This window comes from Amphiura filiformis, chromosome 17 (genome assembly GCF_039555335.1).
Source record: "Amphiura filiformis chromosome 17, Afil_fr2py, whole genome shotgun sequence".
NCBI lineage: Eukaryota > Metazoa > Echinodermata > Ophiuroidea > Amphilepidida > Amphiuridae > Amphiura > Amphiura filiformis.
In genome coordinates this window covers 30,029,628-30,053,440 of record NC_092644.1, presented here as the reverse complement: position 1 = coordinate 30,053,440, position 23,813 = coordinate 30,029,628, and the positions used below count along the sequence as shown (strand labels likewise).

Genomic DNA, 23,813 nt, shown 5'->3' with positions numbered 1-23,813 from the left:
AGGCTTATATTGAATGCAACATATCATAATGTCATAATTGTATTGGTACTTCAATACTGAACAATTCTGATTTTAGAATCTGCCAGTTTATTAATCGCGAAATTCCAGGTTAAAAATCGACTATGGACTTTCAATTTTAAACGGGATTTTGAACGGGCAAAGTCCCTAACACTCACACTGTCAATCATACTTGTTTATCAATCAAACTTAACCGCAAGCAAATACAAGACGCGCTCATGCACTTACTGACGCGTTCATGCAATTACACAACACAACGGCCGCATACTTGTGTACCATGTAGTTATTAATGGTAATGACAGGTACCCGGAGGATTTAAACCATAACGAGATCTGGGCGACCAATCACAAGCCATATACATTTAAAGATGCATTACATCATGGCCAATTTTAGTAGGCCAGATTTCCGACAATCTCATCCATAGAAGCTCATAGACAGCAGTGTTAAGCATGTAAACCGCAATCCAAAGTCAGTAGTCCACTTGGGAAGCTAACAAACAGAGGGAGTAGGGTGACTGAAAAGATCAGATGTGAAAATCTATCAATTGTGCACACATTAATTAAGTCAGAGTTTTAAGCTTAAATACAACATCCAGAGTATGCACAATGGGCAAGTGAACTACGGGTAGTCTAGCTCATTAGTTAATGAGATATAGTCATTTTTTATTACTTTTGTGCACTTAACCCTCTATCTTTTAACCAAATATCCTAGAGAGTCGTGCGATATGTCAAACTTTTCCTCTGGTACGTTGAACACGGACCGATTGGCGCGAGGTTCATATTGGTGTCTATGCACCAAATATGTATCTTGTGGTTGATGATATTGTCTGCAATCTTTCTCGTTTTATGCACACCTTTACACATTAGCGTAGCTTGTGCCCCCCCCACACACACACATATCCTACATAGAAATGGTCAGGTATACAATTTTGGCAGAAGATAAGAAAAAACATAAAAAATAAACTAACCATTTATTAACACTTAGGGTTACTATGTCTGGTGACTTCGGCAATCTTAAAGGGCAGGTCTATTGCAAAAACAAGTTTATCTCTATTCGAAGAAAATAATTATTACATAAATACAAGTTGACACTTGTTGCAATTTTTTTATGTGTATTTCTCCTGAAAAAGGAGAAATTGTGTGGGTAAAGTTCAGCCTCGTACGTGTTCTTCCCCCGTTTGAAGCGTACGTGTTCTCCCCCGTTTGGCTGATGACGTAGGTAAATGAAGCGGATACTATATCATGCTCTCATCATACAATCACTTTGACAAGTTTGGCACTAGCAATAATGAGTTGTACTATCATTTACCATAACAATGCTGCATAACAATATGCACACTATTGTTCTCATTTCGGGAACAAAATGCACCCAGTATTGTTACTGTGTGTTTGCTTTGTAATATTTCATCCAACTGAAACTATAATAACTTTGTTTGTGGACTTAACACGGTATATATGCTGGTCTCAGATGAAATTCTAAGCTCAAAGTATGTATTTATTTTTAGGCCTAATATTTCTCATGATATTGATATACATATGAATTGTAATATCACAATTTACTAATATATACAAAAAGGAAGCGGCTGATTTTATCCATCACTCTCAGAACATTGGATAAAAAATGAATGGGCAGAAAACAGTTGGTTAAAAATCTTTAATACAGTTTAATACATTTTAAACCTTGGTAAAGAACATACTTTTCCCGCCAATAAAGTTGGGCAAAGTATGGTTTTGCCCAACCATGGTCACGTGGTGTTCCTTTGCGAACTGTGATTGGTCATTGTGTTGGGCAAAAATGCATTTCAGAAAACAAGATGGCCGATGAGTGGCTTCGTCGATAAAGCATCGTAAGTCTTGCTCACAGTGTCGGTCTCGCACACACTTAAACTAAGTGTTATACCCGATAAAATGATGTACTTTATAATATAATTTCCTACCTTCAAATGTCTCCATTTGAAATTCATTGTGTACTCATTTAACCTGAGTCTGAACTAACCAACATATTGGTTAAAATATGAACAATGAAATGAACTTCCCATTCATAGTGTTTAACCAACTATTGGTTATATTTTGCCCATTTTGCCCAACATGCTTTGCCCAACTGGTTGGTTACCGTAATGTTAACCAGTAGTTGGTCCAGGTTGGTTAACAATATAACCAACTGTTGGGCTGTTCACCTGTGAATACATAGTTGGTTAAAATTTTAACCAAGTTGGTTAACCAATGTTCTGAGAGTGTATGTTTAAAAACCATTAATTTTGTAATACTTAATATTTGGAGTTTTTTTCTGTGAACAACAATGTTGTGGACCACAAATGTCCTCAATACTTTCCACAATGTTTTCTAGGACCCCCACTATATTTTTTGGATTTCTTGATATGTGAAATAACATCATTTGAGAAGTCAAGCATCCTGACACCTCTGAAGTGGTGACCTTAGGTCAGTGCCAATCCTTGAATAAATGCATTAACCACTGGTCACAACTTCAGATTCTCATGGTGTTTCTCTTCAAATTTCAAGAATACATTGAGCAGTGTAGAAATGATAAATTCTGCAAGGGGCTCTTAAAAAGTCAGTTTTCTGAGTCCAACTTGTGGGATGCTCCGTTATAACATAGTCATCTATGAGTGCACATGCAGGAGATAAATCACCAGTTATTCATCCGGTTATTCATGCCTTTCCTGTGCTAGTATGCACATAAGACCAAAGGTATGTGTTCAGATATGTTGCATTAAGTTATATTTTGTTTCATAAGTAAGTAAAATAGTTGTAGTTTTAAGGAAAATAGTAAGAAAATCAGGGCTTCATCCATCAAGAGTGTTGCTAGATGAAGCACCCAAAAAACACCCAAATCACTGTTTAAGGAAAGGGAGCCACGCTCGATTGCACCTGTTTTGGGCTCCAAAGGAGGGAGTCTGGAAATCTCCAAATGGACAGTGCAGACAAAGCAAAGAGATAAGGAGCACATGTTCACACAGTTTATGGTATATGTAAAGAGACAGGAATCATAACAAAGATCAGCTGATTGAGATAAATATAGGAAATTAGGATAGCCTATTAAAGAGTTTTTGGTATATTAATAAATGTGTGTGCTGATCAATATATATGTTCAAGTAAACATGACTATTTACTATTAAGTATATAATATTTTGGAAAGAGTTGTGAATAGTTGGAAATGCTATTAGAAGTGTTAAATAGTAAACATTTCAGATCAAGGATATTGTATAATAATAATAATAATAATAATAATAATAATAATAATAATAATAATAATAATAATAATAATAGTGATAATTAGAGCAACATGTATTAAGGGTAAATGATGTAAACATCATAATAGTAATGAGTAATGATGGAGATGTATATGATGATTGAAAGATTCGGTTTATCATGCTAATTAATAATATTAGTCTCACGAGCAATCAACAGATCATGTTAGGGCATAGATCTTTATGGTTTATGATTATAGTATTGTTTGGTATCGCTTGAGCGTGACATGCGATGGTTACAAGTTAAGGATTGATATTTAACATTGTATAAGATACTAATATTCTTATTTTCTAGATTGAGGTATGAGCTTAACAGGGAACAAAGTATAGTTGTTGAATTCGCAGTCAGATGCTCATTAATCCAAGAGGACAACTATACCATGTTGAAGTTAAGGTCGTAACTTTCGTAATATAGATATTTTTAGTACATTTATTATGTTTAACCGATCAAGTCAGTCCTTGAATAAACGCATTAACCACTGGTCACAACTTCAGATTCTCATGGCGTTTCTCTTCAAATTTGTCATCAACAGATTATGATGCCCTCCCGAAACCTGGCCCCGTAACAACAACAGTATAGTTCTGTCCATTGAGAGCATTTATAGTCCCTTTTCTCAAAGCGGGCACATCTCATTTCATGACGTCACCTCTTTTCTAGGCCAAATCTGTCTCGTTCGAAGGAACTCACCGCTTAAGTTGGTTTTTGCGGAATATCAATTTTAAATGTCTTATTTTATCAAAAAGGAGTCATTTTCATTGTCCTCATAATATTAGCTTGCCAATGATATGATGTTGTTTTTGCAATAGACCTGCCCTTTAAGGAATTTTCTTTGATGGACAACTTATCTTTACTATATCTTTGGTCATGAATCTTGTTTTGGATATTTCTTTAACACATAATATCACGTAAATATGGTTTGAGTGTTTAATAATTTACTGTGATGTTTGTTTATGAATTAAAAACAATTCATTAAATTATTTTATTTTTTCATTTACTAAATATTTTCTGTAAAAAACATAATACAAATTCATATTTAAAAGGTATAGTAAGATAGAAATTCACGCCACTGATAAGTGATAATTAACTTAATGTAAATCCTCTGTTATCGTATTCCTGCCTGGTTATAGTGGGAACGAAAATTTGTCTTCCCCCCCCCCCCCCCACCACCACCACATACACACATCCCAAGAAGGTTGGCTAAGCTACGTCCCTGCCTTTAAATTCCTCAATGAGGACAATCACCAACACAAATATGGTACCTTCCCAATGATGTAAACTAAGGGGTGGTGCAATAATTATGTGTACCCCTGGGGTGAATTCTCAAAATGGTCTGCCAAAATCGCTTGCCCCCCTTTGGCCGTGCCAAAAACCTTTGCCCCCCCTTTCGACATGCCAAAAACCTTTGCCCCCCTTTTGACGTGCCAAAAATCTTTGCCCCCCCCTTACACATGCAAGATTTTGGGGAACCTGAATTTAAAACCTTAAATTGTCTTAACATATATTGCGAGCGCAGCGAGCAGGAAATTTTGCATATTTGAACGTGTTCGTAACGTTTTCCTACGCCTTTTAGGGCGTAATATAGAAACGGTGCCCAAAATATCTGTGCCAATAATCCCTTGCCCCCTTTTGGCTTGCCAAAAATCGCTTGACCCCCCCTTTCGACCTGCCAAAAATGCTTGCCCCCTTTTGGCCTGCCAAAAATCTTTGCCCCCCCCTATAATTCACCCCCCCGGGGGTACACATAATTATTGCACCACCCCTAACTACATGAATCTGACCATTGCACTTTTAAAAACCAAATGGTCAATGTGGATGTGACCGTGAATACTTATTTAAACCTGCATGGCCACCCCTTCTGCTACGAGAACGCCTGTCCAGATCGTAGTCCCACCAGAATTGGAATTGTCAGAGCCACCTTGAATACTTACGTATATGCTAAACCTGAAGCAGCACCACCTTCAGCGAAGTTACCCCCTGTCCAGATCGTAGTAGAACTAGAATCCACAAAGGTACCTTCCGTGGTCATATCGTCTAAGTCTATCCAATATGGACGATCACCTAGATTTGCAAGTGCCTCCAAAAAAACCTGTAAAGCAGGTGGTATTACGAATTACAAAGTTCAGGAAAATACCATTCAGCTTCAATAAGGTATAACCATGTTAACTGTGTGATTCAGACATGCTTGTTGAGAAGTTGTGTAAAGGGGATATATCATTATACATGTACAGGCCCGTACACAGAATTTTTTTGGGGGGGTGCTGATTTTGAAAAAGTGGACTTTTTTCCAAGGGGGGGGGGCTATTTTGTGGAAAGTGAACTTTCTTTCCCAAAATTGGACCTTTTTGACTAAAAAAGCGTAAAAACCTGATTCTTTTGATCGCTACGCTCGCAAATTCTTAAATGTTGGGACTTTTTGTATACTTTTGCAAATTTGGGGAGGTGCAGTCGCACCTCCGCACCCCCCCTGCGCGTACGGGCCTGTACACGTACATGTTTACTCATAAATAGTGACATGTAGAATATAAATAGGACCCTAAAGGCTGTAATGTTCATTGAAAAGTCTCAAAGGCATACACAAACACTGCTGCAACATATGCATTTCTTCTTCCTCTTCGCTTCTTCTTCTTCCAAGGGGTTTTAAGAGGGAATTTAGAGGGACGTGTCCCCTCGACCACCCCTCCCCGTTCCGCAACCACCGTCTTCTTTGCCTTCTTCTTCCAATCCCAATTCCATATAAATACAGCGCTAACTTTTTTGAATTGAAAAAAAATTATATTTTCATGTTTTGCCAAATGAAACATTTTTTTCACAACTGTATTCCCGGTACTTGAGTTCGGTGGGAGGAGAAAACATACAAAATGACTACAGAACCCCTTCACAAAATATGAATATTATGCAATATATTTGTATATATCTAGTTTTACAATAATATTAATATAGATTTAATAAGTTCCATTAAGCCATATCAAAATTGGAGAAACATTTCGTAATTTCTTGATATAGACGCAGCTTACTTTTAAAGACATTTAAGTTTAGGTTGCGATTCATTGATTTTTGCCCTATGTAAATAATATTTACCATATATAATTAAAAAGTTAAATCTGTCTTTAAAATGCCAAACAGATTCAAAATAAATCTTTCAATCTCGTTCCAAAATTGATAAAAAAATTACAATTCCAAAAAATGCTAGATTATCTATGTGAAATTTTAAATTGAAAATATCGTAACCTTTTAAGAGTTCTCCAGTCCAAATAAGCAACATTAAAATATTGTACTATTTATTTTCTGATATGGGCTTATTAAACATTTTTTTTGCCGCCGAGAAAATCACTTGTTCAAAAAATAAAGATAATAATAAAATAATAATTGTAAATAAAACAATCATGTTAACAAGATGTACATCGAAATGAGTCGATGAATGAAAACAGGTATCAAAAGATAATAATAATTAAAATACAAAATAAAAGTTATATCTAAATGTATAATCTGAATTTAATTTAACATGTTCTTGCAAATCATTTGAACTATTTGGGCCTATATTGCTGTGTCCACTATATGTTATATGTTATAGTTACTAATATAGACTCTATCCTGTTTTGTTTGTTTCTTTTTTATTGGTAGGCCTACATGGGGCCTATTTTATCTGCGTGCTACTAAACAGGATTTTTTTATTACGAGTGGACTCCTCGCTCCACCAGGCAGCATCGATTTTATGTGACTTTCATTAGCCTCCTCTTTCGGCCAGTGGAATCGCCGGATGACTTATTTGGACGTTTGGATCTAACTTGGATAAACTATACCTATGGCTTAATTAAGTTTCAGTGAAATAATGTCGCTAGTTAAAAATACAAAATATAGCTCAACATGGAAAATAGAAGCATTTCAATCAGTTCGTTCTTGATAGGTGTGGGGCACTGAAAATCACCAAGTTCATGAAGCCATCAGAAACCACTTATTCCCATTTTACATATCAACATTATTTCTCTAATGCGTCAGCAACACGTATCCAAAACTTTAACAAAATCCGTTGATAGTAAGCTTTCCAAAATGAAGTGAATTTAAAACATCAATGATGTACCACCTTTTGGCGTCTAGAGAGGTGAATTATAAATAAAATACTGGAATAACTTACGAATTTTGCGAATTTTCATCCAATCTCATTGGACTTCATCTGGCAACTGCAAAGATGCTCCGGTATTGATCGTAGTCGGAGACTGGTCACGTGTCAATCGGCAAGGAATATTGACAATCGATGAATCCCAGGCGTGCGACAGTTGGAATCTCAGGCCCCTCGTTTGTTGAGGGATGGCTTCTCCACTCGTTCCCAAATCGCTTCACGAACTCCCCGCTCAAACCACCTCTCCTCACGATCTAGAATGATAACATCCTCCGTATCGATTTGATGTCCGGAAGTTTTGGCATGAGCGTATATATATAGCAGAATCCGGTTGCCAGTCAGTAGAACTAGGCCGTCTATGTTGACCAAGACGAGCTTTAAGGGATTGCTTTGTTTCTCCTACATACGCTTCTGTGCAGTCCGAATCCCCACACTTATAACCGTAGACAAGGTTAGACTGTTTGTCTCTGGGGGGCTTATCTTTAACATGCACTAGTTTTCCGCGCAATTTATTTACCGGCTTAAACGCGGTTGTGATGCCGAAGAGTTTATAGATGTTCTTTACTCTTTCAGAGACACCAGCACAATAGGGGATAGTTATCAGTGTTTTGCGAGTGGCTTGAAATCAACATTCCGCATGAGAAAGATCACATTGATGGAGCTTTAAGGAAGTGCGGTTACCCGGACTGGGCCTTTGAGCAGGCCAAAAGAAAAATTGACGCCAAAAAAGCCCCAGCAACCCCCAATGAAGACTCTGAGATTGGATGAAAATTCGCAAAATTCGTAAGTTATTCCAGTATTTTATTTATAATTCACCTCTGTTTCTACGACTGGATGAATCATAATATACATCAACATTTTGGCGTCTACCTTTAAAAGCATGTAAGCTACATTGATACCGATGCCACCAATAGAACGAGAAGATTTGTCCCTTCAATTTGCATACCACTTTGTCCAATTTTCTTTTTTCATTTCTTCACAAAATGCAAAAAAAACCGCAAAAAAATGCAATGGGTGTAGTACCCCCTTAAGCTTTGCCAATAATGATCCTAAAATTTGGCATCAATGTACAAAGGGGGGGGGGCAAAGATTTTTCGGATTCCGATGGGGGTTGGGGAAGCAATATTTGTCACGCCGTTTGGAAATTTTACCCCCTCCGGCCCGTAATTATTGCACAGCCTCTAATCACTTTTCATACCAACAACTAGTAGCCCACTAAAATTATTCATTTTGCTGTATCGAGGTTTAAATATTGTGTTACTTACCTGGATTCCTGAACTGGAGACAGTGGCGAGATGAGCACCAGCACCGCATGCTGTATTAGCAGCAGTATAACCTAGTTTGGTAGTAGGTGTATAGACTCGATAGCATGTGCCGACATATGCACTCCATCCTTCAGGACAAACTAAACAAAACAAATAATTTCATTAACAGTAAAAAGAAAAATTATAGATTACCATTTATAAAAACGATACAGTAATCTTTACCGGGGTTCTATGTAAAAATTGCATAGATTTTTCATCATTTTTGAGCGTTCATTTTCAAAAAATTCAAAAAATATTTTGACGTATATAAAATTGAAATACATTATTCTCCACTCCTAAACAACACCAACTGTAGGCCTACCACAACTGGGTATCACGAATCGTTCTACATGTTGTGCAGTTAATATTCATATATTCCTTTATACATAGAATGCTTTAGTTTTTACACAAAAAATATTTCAGCGAAAACCCGCCCACTCGGCTATTTTATAAAGATAATCAGACTTCCCTAGAACATGCAATAATTAGCATTAAAACCAAATTGTTTTTACGCATTTTAAAAACACTTTGGCCCGATGGCGAAGCCCTTACCAAACTTGAATGCATTCATGTTGTATTTGGAATGCATTCGGCAGCATTGTGGTAGAATGCATTATGAATTCAAACAACCACAACCTATATAACCACAACCATAAGGTCACAAGCTTAGTTTTTGTTGTCGAATGCATTCCGAATGCAAAATAGCATTCGAGTTGCCCTCAATATGCACGAAATATTTAAATGAGTTCCGAATGCATTCTGAATGCATTCGCTGAATGCATTCTGAATGCATTCGCTGAATGCAGCGAATGCATTCTGAATGCATTCGGATGCAAACGCCAATACATTGTTTCCTGTTGCATTCGTTTTCAAACGAATGCATTCGTATTCAAACGAATGCATTCGAAATCAATCGAATGCATTCGAAATCAATCGAATGCATTCGAAACAATGTAATGCAATTGGAGCAATGGGCATGCATGTCTGATGATTCTTTTATGCTGCAGCTACTTGTTTTTCCAATGAGGTTTTGCATTTAAATGATGGGAACTTTCATGCATGGGTCAATCTTACCTTGTTTCATGTGGTTGTTTGACGCTTTAAAAACACTCAAGATCCACTATATTTGTTGATCGTACGGGTGGTGATCCTCCGAGCCTTAATGGGATTCCCGCACACTGTGTGGCAATCCTCCGCTGTGGGAGGTTTAATTGCCAAACACTGTATGGTGATCCCCCGAGCCCTCGTCCGTCGCACACTGTGTGGCAATCACACATGGAGGCCGTACGTACATTATCTACAAAATGTACTAGTAAGGGGCTGTGCAATAATTACGAGCCCCCAGGGGGTAAAATTCCAAACAGCGCTCCAAAAATTGCTTGCTCCCCCCCTCTCGTCCTGCCAAAAATTGCTTGCCCACCCCTCGGCCTGCCAAAAATCACTTTGCCCCTCCTTGCACATCATGCCAAATTTTGGGATCCCAATTTGCAAACCTTAATTATTAATGGTCGAGCACAGCTAGCAGGAAAATTTGCATATTTAAGCGTAAATTTCAAGCGTTTTATTCAAAAGGCACCCCATAAATGTGTGCCAAAAATTGCTCCCCCCCCCCCCCTTGACTGGCACAAAATACTTGCCCCCCTCCTTTCGGCTCGCCAAATATTTGTTGCCCCCCCCCCATTTTACCCTCCCACCAGGGCTCATAATTATATTGCACAGCCGAAGAACTATAAAGTGTACAAATTCTCACTTACTTGCTTGTACTACGTTATGTATACGTATGTACGTACATGTACTTTATGTACTCTATGTACAGCATACGTCAGAGATACATACATGTAGAACATACACCTGGATTACATCTGGCATAATATTACAAAACTGTAAATTTCAACAGGAACCCATAGCTATATGCCACAATGACCATTATATAAGCTTATAAGCTTACCTTAATTGTTAGATTCATGAATATTCTCCTCTTGAAGTACTAGCTGTTGCAATTAATACCATTTCCTATACTAATACTGCACATTGATCTAAATATAGTCCAGAGCCTTGGTGTGTATTTTATTCACAAAAAACCAAACATTTCCTGTGGTAATATCACAATACCAGCAGCTCACATCCATACAACCAGGAAGCTAGTGGAGACTATAACTGCCAATATCAACTGCCACTTTTGTAGCATAATTTGAAAAAAACATGTGATGATCATGTGATCACCATTTGTGGTTGGATTAGAATGCAACCGAATGCAACACGAATGCAAAGATTTTTGTTGAAAATAGTCTAAGTCCTTAGTTGTCAGATCCGAATGCAAAAATACCACAAAAATGTATATATTGCATTCGAAAGGATTAAAAAAATTTGTGGTCTGTTGCATTCGAATGCATTCAAATGCACAATACCACAAAAAGCCACATCACTACCACAATGGTAAGATACGAATGCATTCCGAATGCATTCTGAATGCAATAATTGCATTCGAGTTTGGTAAGGGAGTCGACAGATAACGCAATTCAATGTTATAGCAAGGCGAATGTGGTAAATCTGTTGAAAACTTCCTATCCAAGCACATTTTTTGACCAAAATGTAGGTTGTAAAAGTCAAAACCTCAAGTGTTCCACACAATATTTTTCAAATTTTATGTCAAAAAGGAAATAGCACTTTTATATTGGACATACCTAGCTACATTAGAATGAGCAATGTCCAATTCTCTTTTGCAAATCTTGTGCAAAGAGTTACTGATTTCGCCTGTTTTATCACACGGTTGTAAATTCAATGAATTATGAATTGCTAAAGAATGCTTACAAATTGATATGTGTTTGAAATCATAAATCAAAGCAACAGTGGATGACTTATAAAGTGTCGATTAACCGTTCCTGTTGATATATAAAACAGCCCATGACACTAGGCAACATCAATATCTTTGTCTAATAATATTTAATAGCATATATTTACCTGTTCCTTGAGCGTTAAGAATGGTCACTGCTTTGATATTATAGAAGTCCTTTAAATCCACACGCCACCAGGCAAATTCTTCATAACCAGCGGTGACTAGAGATAACGAAACAATAGTTAAATTACATATAATGTAGGTCTATTTATAAACTTGCGTACCTTTATGCTGGTTTTATACCAGAAACGCTAGCGGTGACCAGGAGTGAGCGGTGACCAGCAGCAAACCGATATCGATCACTCCACCGCTTTGCCCAAGCGGCAGCATCGCTAGGAGTTCAATTCAAGTCAACTCGGGAGCGGTGCCGCTCTGATGTATGAGAACATAATACGATTTTTGGCGATGCTGAGCGGCAACATTGGCTTTCCACACTGCTGCCGCTGAGCGGCGTGCCGCTCCGCATGCAGAAGATTTTCAAGCGGTATGATAAAGCGTCACGCCGCTCAGCGGCAAGCGGCAGAAAGTATAAAACCAGCATTACACTTAGGAAAAGAGCATTCAATATTTAAACGACTATAGCTATTATTATTGTTTATGTGTTCAAGAGGCCATATTAAATTTTACACATCTTTACACCTATTTGAATCTCCTGCACACCATGCACACTCGACAAGCAAACTTAAAAGCATTTGAATGCGCAAAATGTCAAATTTTAACAGTGAGAGAAACCATTCCAACAAGAGCGAAAAAAGGCATGGAAGCAGCGCAGAAGATGAGGTTGATAAGTAAAAAGTTCATTTTACATGGAAAAAGGGGGATTAAAAAGAGATATTTGAAATAAAAAGTATACCAATACATTGATATGAATGTGTGCATCAAAAAAGGCAATCATGACAACTTCCTGGCATAAAAGGTTTTTGACCTATGACCTCTTAAAAATCAAAGGTCAACATAAAATGATATCAATTGAATCGGAGTAGCTTTTGGCGGGAAAATACCATCGAACTTTACACAGGGTCAAAATCATACTGGACCATGCCCATGCAGTAACAACGGATAAATAACCACGGAATCATGATCATAGGTGTCATTTCAATTAAATCCAGTAATGTGGTAAATTTTGACCCTGCCGTGGTTACTATGTCAACCACTGTAAGTTGTCATTTATACGTCAGACGGCAGTGGCGTAGCCAGGGGTAGCCGGGTGGGAGCAAAGTGCCCCTATTGACAAGAAATTTTCAGGGATAATATGGGGACGATAGAGAAAATAATAGGGATTTGACTTTGCCCCCCTCACACTAAATTCCTGGTTACCAGTTACGCTATTATCAGACGGCGTGGTCAATTTTACAACCAACATGGTAAGGGGCATAATTATTAGACTACTGAAACGAGGTTCGAATGTTTTTTGGTGCGTCCTTCATTTTTTTAAACCCGTATAATGCACTTTTAAGAGTATAAACAATAGAGAAAAAAAGAATACTGCTTCAACCACGATTGACTGAAGAAAATGTCTTTTTGCTCCACTTGTAGAAATCTGTTCTCTTTGTATGTATCTACGCCACTATATCATTTTATTAAATTCCACCTTTGCATGCCCATTCAAATGACTGATAGGTCACAGTAGATCATCTATGTTCTATAATTATGCTTGTCAGGGCCGACCAGCCCTTCCTAATGCACTTACTGTCAGCTGCATCTCCCTCTAATATCTGGCACTGAAACTCATTGATATCTGCGCCATTTAAGACTCCGTTGATTGCTTTGTCTGCAGTTCCGCTATCTTCATCAGGATCATTGGACTAAGAAAATAACATTATAAAATCAAAAAGATTTTGTATTATTAGGTACTGATAGAGATTTGTTAATGTGTAATTCAAAGCATGGAGGGGAATTTATTACAGGGACAAAAATATCGCATTGCAAATTTAAAATTATTATTTGCCTCAAAATATCTGTATTTTCATGGCTAATGTAATCCGACCATACGAAAATTACATTTAGCTTGTTTGAAAACCACATTATATAAAATGCAATTGGTAGGCCTATACTGGTATCGAGATTAAAGTACGATTATGGTATTGCCAATTTTAAAACAAAATTGTCTTTCAAAACAACGTTATTTTAAAAAAAAAAGGTAAATGAACTTACATTCTGTTGTTGATTAGCCGTAGCGATTTGCCCCCCTGCTTGATCATCGTAGTTGTCGGTCAAAAGGGAAACGGCTGAAAATACAATATAATTTATTAACTGCAATCGAATTAACTTCGTGTCCCGGCTACATTCTCGCCATTTTATTATGTTTTATATACAAAAATTTGAGTGAACCCATATCACTGCATATCATGCATATTCTAAACTCTTTATTGCCTTGAAGTGGTAAAAACGTATCAAACGTAAAATTGTGAATAATTATTCAATCGTTGTCGAAAATATGCCAGTAATTGCTAACCCTGCCCCTCCTCCCCCTTCATATTGAATTGCCAACAAATTACCTTTTTATCAATACAGCTTGTGGACAAAACGTTTATGTCCAGGAAAATAAACAAAAAGGAAAGAGTTTGCTAAAATTAAATGTTTAACTCCTGATTTTAAACTTTCATTTACGTCACTTCTATCCTTTCCAAGTATAAATTAACACGACGTGTTCAACCTCATTCAAGAGCGCGCTATTTCTAAACAGAATGGGCTGTTCCCGTGATCTTATTAAACCTGACACTATGCAAGGCTAATGCTGCAGCATTAATTTTTATAAATTAAAACAAAATTGCCAAAGAAATTTCGCCAACATGATTATGAAGGAATCGGATATTAACGTTTGCACAGTATTTTTTGTGGGAGCTGAGAGCACAACAAAAAGACCTAAATGTTTTTGGTGTTTTGAGAAAAAATTCGATATCTTCTATTTTCAATTGATCGTCGGCTTTTCATTTCAGCTACATACACTTTAAGTACATATCATTAGATTTATTAAGTTTACTTCGAGGACTGTTAAATATCAATAATATCAATTTTTAATAATTTCCCATAAAATGTGTATTATAGCGCGAATTTCAAAAAATCACAATTATTTGATATCATCAGGACATTCTTCGTATTCAGGTTGCAATTCGATATGTCTGATGTGCTTTCATGTCCCACAAAAAATACTGTCCAAACGTTCAGTGCTACCAGAGCCCTTAAGGGATCTGGAATGAGCGTTTTGAGCGTTTCGACAGTATTTTTGTGGGACAGACGTATCGAATTGCATTCTGAATACGAAGAATGTCTTTCTGATATCAAATAATTTTCAGTTTTTGAAATTCACGATATAATACAAATTTTATGACAAATTATTAAAATTGGATATTTTCACATTTTGATATATAACAGTCCTCGAAGTAAATTTTATAAATCTAATGATATATTCTTAAAGTGTATGTAGCTGGGAGGAAAAGCCGACGATCAATTGAAAATGTTGACCTTTCATATTGAAGATATGGATTTTTTTCCAAAAAGACCTAATTTTTTTGGGTGTTTTGTGAAAAGAAAGGTCAACATTTTTAATTGATCGTCGGCTTTTCATCCCACCTGCATGTATACACTTTAAGTACGTATAAATCATCATATTTATAAAGTTTACTTCGAGTACTGTTTATAAATATCAAAAATATCAATTTTTAATCATTTGCCATAAAATATTTTGCTGTGACCTATGGTTTTTGACCTATGACATCCTGATTTTTTTTTCAATAATGAATCAAATATATTAAGTGATCATTTTGTTCATTATTAAATATTCATGTCCCATGTGTTCTTTGCACACCAACTATTAAGTTTCTGCTCCATTGAAATTTAAAGAAATAGCTAGTTAAAATGTGACATTTTCCTGTGACAAAAATCCTTAAATAGAATAAACCGCTCGCACAGATATCACAGTGAATTTGGGCAGAAATACAGCTCACTGTCAATTTGTCCCCCCCCCCCCCCCCACCCCACCCCAAAAGTACAGACACACCACTGGTAGAGGTAATTCGCCAACAAATGACTGTATAACTCACCACCATCGCAAAACTCCCATTCGGCTATTTCGGTGCCAGCGGCACCATTATACCCTTGTATTAGGATGTAGTTGACATCAAGCAAGTTAGGATCTTGCCACGACGTAATGTGCTGGAATCCATCTTTTCTGACACCAAGATGGAGAGTACCAGAATTCTGGTCAACTTGTACATATAGATCAACGAAGTCGGTGGCTGTAAAATTTGTGGTGACTGATTCGGGTAAAGGAGATGAGGCTTCTTCTGAATCTCGACGACTGATAACTCCATTGCCGTCCATTTTCACTTCTGCAGAACAGAAATTGTTAAAAAGTGATGTTATGCCATACACTGTAAAAATAATACTTATTTTACAGTAAAACGTTGTAAAGGTAATTTGTTAACAAATACCTGTAAATAAAAAGTATACTGGGAAAAGATAAAAATATAAACTAAAAGCACATTATAAAGTTCCGTGATAGTACATTTTGTGGATTTTGCTATAGAAACTACAGGGTCGTCAAAAAGAACTTTACCAAATTTCAAATGTTAATTTCTCGGAGTTAAAGCAGGTATTCACTATGTTGCTATATATTCTAGATGTATATATCATTCTAAGAATATGTGGTGAAAATATAAAAGAAAAAAAGTCAAATTATCAAAAACGTAATTCAATGAGATGCGTCCGATTACCAATAGTACTGAATTAGACATATTGGTGTACACCCTTTATTGGTGTACTTGGCTTGTCATTCAAGAGTGATATGTTTTTCATGTATGAATGAATTACAATCGAAGATTTTAATCCTCGCGAAACGTGCTAGGTACAATAATGTACCCGATTAGCATAACAATATTATTGTAAAATTATCAAAACAATAATTACACAATTACATTGGTTTCACCTGGCGATTGTCTGATTTTGAAAAACGCTGTCGAAGTGATGATGTAACAGAATTAATTACCATAGCAATAGAGGAATACAATTTTTGAATAGATCGCCCAGCACTACAACGTTCACGCGGTACATATGCATTGAAACATAGATGTCAAAGAAAGGCTGATCAATCGTACCTGTAAGATTAGTATTTTTGAAAAGAGCGGTATTAGACCAGGTTACAACTGTACCACTTGGAGAACGAGAAATTCTTATATGGTTTATCTGGACCAGTTTTGCATGCGGAACAAGAATTTATTGGGTAAAAAGCCCGTAACCTGAGAACTTTTCCGTGAGGGCGCTTTTTTTTAAATGGCCGCCAAAATCCATATATGGATAAATATATGGTTAAATATATAGTTAAATATATATATGGTTAAATATATGGTTAAATATATGGTTAAATGGTTGTATAGATGACGACACCTATGAATACTTAATTCCTGAGCACCTGACTGCTGGTAGATTTTATACCATTCCTAAAATCCACAAGCCGGGTAATCCCATAAGACCAGTGGTTTCCACCAACAACCATCCTACTGAAAAGTGCTCTGAATTCTTAAATTTTCACCTACAACCTCTTGCCAAAGGATTACCTTCATATGTCAAGGACACCACCGACTTCCTCAATAAACTTGACAGCTTGAAGGACATTCCTAATGATAGTATTTTGGTTTCACTTGATGTTAAAGGCCTATACACAAACATCCCTCATGATGACGGCATAACGGCATGTAAAGAAGCTCTGGATAACCGTACCGACAAGACACCGTCCACAGATGATCTTATAAACCTACTTGAACTTACTCTAAAATCAAACAACTTTGTATTCAACGATGAACATTATTTACAGACTTCTGGCACAGCTATGGGGGCCAAGTTCTCTACTTCTTATGCCAACATTTTCATGGGATGGCATGAAGGAACATTTCTCAACACGTCTGCGCTTAAACCACTTGTTTGGTATCGCTACATCGATGACATATTCATGATATGGACTCATTCCAAAGACGAACTTGAACAACTTATTAACCATGCCAACCAAATCCACCCATCAATCAAGTTCACCAGTGATTATTCAACTTCTCAAGTTAATTTCCTGGATGTTGTTGTTAAATTATCAGAGGAACATATCCACACTGATTTATACAGCAAACCCACAGACAAACATACCTATCTGCTACCCACAAGCTGTCACCCAAGGCATTGCACTCGTAATATCCCTTACAGTCTCGCTCTACGGCTACGTCGCATTTGCTCAGATGAAAGTGCTTTCCAGCACCAAGCTGAAACCCTTAAACAACAGCTTATAAATCGTAGCTACCAGGAAGATAACATTTCTAACCAAATCACTAAAGCAGCTTCAACCACGCGCGAGAATTCTCTTAAATACAAAACCAAATCAAAATCCAAACGTGTCCCCCTCGTGGTTACATATCACCCCAAACTTCCACATTTGTCAGAGATCATCAGGAAACACTGGTACATGATCGAGACTAACCCACGCTTACACAAAGCCCTTCCTGAAGTTCCCCTCATTTCATACAAGAGACCACCCAACCTGAGAAAACATCTTGTTAAGGCCAAAGTTCACAATAATTCCAATATAGATCCCAAGACTGATAATGGTTGCAAACCTTGTCAGAAACCACGATACAAAAACTGCGCCTTTATGCAATATCACTAGCACTTTCAGTAACAAAAATCGGAGCAAATGCTACACCGTAAGACAAGAAGTTACATGCAGTACCCATAATGTTGTCTATCTTATTGAATGCGCCAAATGCAACATTCAGTATGTGGGTGAAGCTGGTAATAATATAAGAGAAAGAATGCGTAACCACAGATGTACCATCAAGCACCACGCCAAACATGTAGACAAGCCAGTTGCCGTGCACTTCTCTCTTCCAGATCACAGGATCGATGATGTCAAAGTCACGGTCATTGAATCCCTTGGTCGCCAATCCAAATTTAGACGTCAGCAGCGCGAGAAATTCTGGATCAACAAGATTCATTCCCTTCAACCCGAAGGCCTTAATCTTATTGAATAGGCCCCCCCCCCCCCACTTTTTCACACGCGCGTTTTTAAGGTGCGCCTTCACACTGCGATGTTTTCAAGTCGCGGTTTTTTCATGCTTGTTTTTTACGCGTTACGCATTAATTTTCTTGCTTGTTTTTAGATTGTTTTCTTGTGTCATTTTATAATAAAGCCTGAAGAAGGTACGCCTAGTACCGAAAATTTGCTGCAAATGTACACCTGTTTCCCGTCTTCGTTCGTTTTATTGGGCTATTTCAGAATCTTTCCACACACCCCCGAAAGATGACAAAGTTAAATTTAAAACAAAATGTGGGATTTCCCATGAATGATTTTGCAAAATTATATGCGATTTCCCGAGCCACCCATAACATAACAATGAGATTTCCCAGCCAAATATTTAGAGTGTACATTTGGGAATTGGGATTTACATGTATTTACACCAAAAAGTTATCGGAATTCCCAATTTTTTACATAATGATGCGCATCTGGACGGGAAATGGGATGTTCTTTTGACATTTGCTGATGGGAATTCCCAAGCAATATTGAGGGGGAAAGCTGTGGGAAATCCCAATGTCATCTTTGGGGGGGGGGGTGTTGAAAATGTCTGGAATAGCCCATTTTATGCTATATATTTCACGGGAGTGCATCTTTAGAGATCCAGTTAAAGTATGTGTGTTTCGTCAACTTTCTGTCTACATATGGTTAAATTAGTCACATTAGGGGCATATTTAACCAGAATTTGGATTTTTATTGATAGCAACAATGTACTACTAAGTCAGGTTATTAAATATGAAGGTAACAGGAGGTCACAGCTGAGGGCGCATTTTTCAAAATGGCCGCCAAACTCAATGAAAAACATATAGGCCTATATGGCTAAATTAGTCAATTTAGGGGCATATTTAACCAGATTTTGAGGGCCATTTTTTTCAAAATGGCCGCCAAAATCAATGAAAAGCATATATATTGTTAAATTAGTCACTTAAGTGGTATACTTCATCAGATTTATGGGCGAAAATGTAAAGTAAAGCATTACTAGGTCAGATTATTAATACGCAGGTAATACGATGTCACAGGCGAGGATGCTTTGTTTTCAAAATGGCCGACAAAATTGAAGGAAAGTATGATATCAACAAAAAAAAAGTGTCAGGAAATGTTACTTAAGTTGAAAAAAATTAATATTTGTCATTGACTTTTTCAACTTATAATGGCAAAGGTATATTCTGATTTAAAATGGCGGCAATGATGCCCGGCCAATGATGACTACCAGAATTGCCTTTATGTATTAAAGGAGACCCCTAAAGCAACTTGTGAACTAGAATGCCGCAAAAGCGTTGCTTACAGTGTTATAAATTGTCCGTTTGTTGCATGGTTTCACTTATGCATGTATCTTTGTTTTAATCTTCAGGATCACTCAAATCGCTATTTTCTGAAAAATCTTCATAGTCATTCTCTTCCAATAGTTCTTTGACGTCCTTAGGCATTAACCGTTTCAACCCATTTAGGATCCATGTTTTCGTTGATTGTCAACAATGTTTCCACCATCGTATACAGTGACATCTGCTGCTCTCCACTCTCTTGCAATGGAATTTGCGCGAAGGATATGAAGTGCCTGCTTACATGGTGGTAGTAAGGATATATCTGCAATCTTTTTATCTTTCGATCAAAGATATTGTTTCTTGCTTCGCTGACATCTTTGCCCTTCACTCCGTATAGATGTGAAACATACTCCTTATAGCTCTTTGCATAAACTTTCTGACGGAATAATCTAATACTCCTTCCAATGTTGCAGAATGTGTCCACAAACTTTGGCTTTGACTCCAGAAGCTTCCAGCACTGACGTATCCCCTTGCGAAAAAAAAGCTGAGTTGTAATCATTGCCAGTGAACGTGTGAAATCCAATGACTTCTGAGCTGCAAAGGCCTTCCTGTATTTTGCCAGTGTTAGTGTCCAGAATCTCCATCATGAATGAAATGGGATAAAGCAATGAGTGCAATGTCTATGTTTCCCAAATGTGAACGAATGATTGCTATACCCTCGATGTTATTCCTCACTGCATGCTTTGTAAGATGACCTTTGTGTCAGCTTCTTCCTGAATACTGCCAAGATCAGGAATCAAAATAGCATCTTGTTTTGTGACACAAAGGCCTTTAAATTGAGCGATATTGACTTAACAGCAGGTATATATTGACTTAACAGTCATTGGATTTCACGCATTCACTGGCAATGATTACAACAACTTACTCGGGGTTTTTTTTCGCCAGGGGAAACGTCAGTGCGCAAGCTTCTGGAGTCAAAGCCAAAGTTTGTGGACCCATTCTGCAACATTGGAAGGAGTATTAGATTTTCCGTCAGAAAGTTTATGCAAAGAGCTAGAGGAGTACGTTTCACTTCCATACAGAGTGAAGTGCAAAGATGTCAACGAAGCAAGATACGATATCTTTGATCGAAAGATAAAAATATTGCAGATATATCCTTACTACCATCATGTAAGCAGGCACTGGCGCTTCATATCCTTCGCGCAAATTTCATTGCAGTGGAGAGCAGCAGATATCACTGTATACGATGGTGGAAACATTGTTGACAATGGGTGGAATGAAAGTATGGAAGGTGTTGAAACGGTAATGCCTGAGGACGTCCAAGTACTGACTATGAAGATTTTTCAGAAAATAGCGATTTGAGTGATCCTGAGGATTAAAACAAAGAGAAATGAATCAGTGAAACCATGCGGAAATTTTATAACACTGTAAGCAACACTTTTGCGGCATTTTAGTTTACAAGTTGCTCTAGGGGTCTTCTTTAATACATAAAGGCAATTCTGGTAGTCATCATTGCCGCCATTTTAAATCAGAACCTACCTTTGCCACCATGAAGTACTTCAATAAGTTCAAAAAGTTAAAGACATCTATATTACTTTTTTCAACTTAAGTAGCATTTCCTGGTGCTTTTTCGTTGATATCATACTTTCCTTCAATTTTGTCGGCCATTTTGAAAAAAAAAACATCCTCGCCTGTGACATCCTATTACCTTCGTATTGATAATCTGACCTAGTAATGCTTTACCGCTATCAATAACAACATCCAAAATCTGATGAAGTATACCACTTAAATGACTAATTTAACAATATATATGATTTTTATTGATTTTGGCGGCCATTTTGTGAACTCATGTTACCTTTATATCAATACCCTGACCTAGTAGTATATTATTGCTAACAATAAATATCCAAATTCTGGTTAAATTTACCCCTAAAGTGACTTATTTAATATATGTTTTTCATTGAGTTTGGCGGCCATTTTGAAAAAAAAACACCCTCAGCTGTGACCTCCTGTTACCTTCATATTAATAACCTGACTTGGTAGTACATTATTGCTATCAATAAAAATTCAAAATCTGGTTAAATATGCCCCTGATGTGACTAATTTAACCATATATATATGGATTTTGGCGGCCATTTGTAAAAAAGCGCCCTCACGGAAAAGTTCTCAGGTTACGGGCTTTTTACCCAAGAAATTCTTGTTCCCCATGCAAAACTGGTCCAGATAAACCATATGAGAATTTCTCGTTCTCCAAGTGGTACTTAGCTCAGTTTTAACCTGGTCTATATTGTATTCAATCTATGTTTGCAGATATACACAGCTGATTAGTGCAATCTGATAAAAAATTGTATTCATCTATTACTATGGTAGTTAATCCGATTATTACGTAACTTCGACAGCGTATAGGCATTTTGACTGTGTGGCTTATTTATAGATTTAAAGTGTCATGATAAGGCGATTTACAACACAAGTAAGGACCTTTAAAGTATATTTAGAAGAAGTGCATTGTGAATTTGAATTCGTTTCCGAATGTGAGAGTCCCGCCCAAACCTACTATAAGTCTACGGCAGCAAAAGTTCCACACCGCTGGAAGAGTCTCACATACCACGAACGATGTTTCATATAGAGGCCTTGCATGTAACGTATCATCCCGTAAATATGGCGAACTACTCAAATGCATTCAACAAAAGCATGATTGCAATCTACCGTGACAGTTCGTCTCACACACATAACCCTGCACTACGATCAAATAGGTTGATGACAACATTTGATTGAATGGACTGCACTCCGCCATAACTTCGGTGAAGGACACCGGCTCAAATCCTTTGTTTGGAGCCAATCGATAATTTCATGCAGGGCTTCTATTGTTGTATCAGTCAGCAACCTGGATAACCGATTCTTTTGTTCTGCTTAGTCGCGCTAAAAGTCGATGTTAAAATCAGCACAATTCAGAGATACACCTTTTTGCTATGAAATTAATTTTCTCGGTCAAATATAAAGCAATAATTTTTTTTCTTCAGTAATGTCAGTTAAAAACTTGGTGCTTGGATATACATTTTTTTTTTAAATCCTGGTGTTAAAATTAAGCATCAAATTGTGTCTAGTAGTGTGATATTTTTGATTTTTATAGGCCTTGAGTTCGCCCGCGAGCTTTTTACGGAATTCATTTTTTAGCGTCTCAAACTAATAGTTGCTAAAGAAAGATATTTCCCACCTCTGTAAGGCACATCGTGTGGGTCTATATATTATAGTTTTGTCAGAATTTCCGTTTTTATTTTACCCTTTTTCCCTTCATGCTCCGAAAATGTCAAACTCGGTACTTTTATCTCGAGAGCAGCCAGCAGAAATAGTCGATATTTCCTTTGTTGTTATCCAGGTTAATTTTCCATTGAAAGCAAAGATTGCCCGACCAGCGATTTGGTAGCCCAAATCCCCAATTGGGTGTTCTGGTAAATGAGGTGAATGTTAAAAATTTGCTCCCGTGATAGCCTGAATTTCAATTTATATGGATTCCATGATTATAAAAACCATTTTGTCTGTCTGTTTGTTTGTTTACCTAGGTTAGTCCGTATTAAGAGACGCACGCTTGAGGTCCATGGGAAAATCCACGGTCCAAACCTAGAAAAATTAGCGTGTTATTATAGGGGATTTTAATCTTCTGTCCCTCCTATCTCCAGGTGAAATTTGTATGACCCCTTTATGACCCCTTAATGACCTTAAATGAATTTTAAAATATTTTTAAAATTTTATGAATGTCATCAGGATCATTGCATTTGAATTTCAGCTCAATTGGAGCATTTTGAAAAACTTGACCTTTGACCCCTTAATGACCTTAAAAGAATTTTAAAATATTTTTAAAATGTTAAGAATGTCATAAGGATCATTGCATTTAAATT

General features: G+C 37.1%; 1 protein-coding gene across 2 annotated transcripts in view; it reads right to left on the bottom strand.

Annotated features, from left to right (window-relative positions):
* The window catches only part of LOC140137600 (uncharacterized), a 235,912-nt gene that overhangs the window by 82,394 nt on the left and 129,705 nt on the right, over positions 1 to 23,813 (bottom strand). Inside the window, exons 3-8 of one of the 2 annotated variants that reach the window (XM_072159332.1) lie at positions 15,648 to 15,935; positions 13,759 to 13,832; positions 13,295 to 13,409; positions 11,670 to 11,765; positions 8,670 to 8,809; positions 5,216 to 5,373 (exon numbers count right to left, since the gene is read on the bottom strand). In XM_072159332.1, the coding sequence (XP_072015433.1) occupies positions 5,216 to 5,373; positions 8,670 to 8,809; positions 11,670 to 11,765; positions 13,295 to 13,409; positions 13,759 to 13,832; positions 15,648 to 15,935 (871 nt within the window). The remainder of the gene's footprint in view (positions 1 to 5,215; positions 5,374 to 8,669; positions 8,810 to 11,669; positions 11,766 to 13,294; positions 13,410 to 13,758; positions 13,833 to 15,647; positions 15,936 to 23,813) is intronic. The other variant, XM_072159331.1, reaches the window with a different exon arrangement.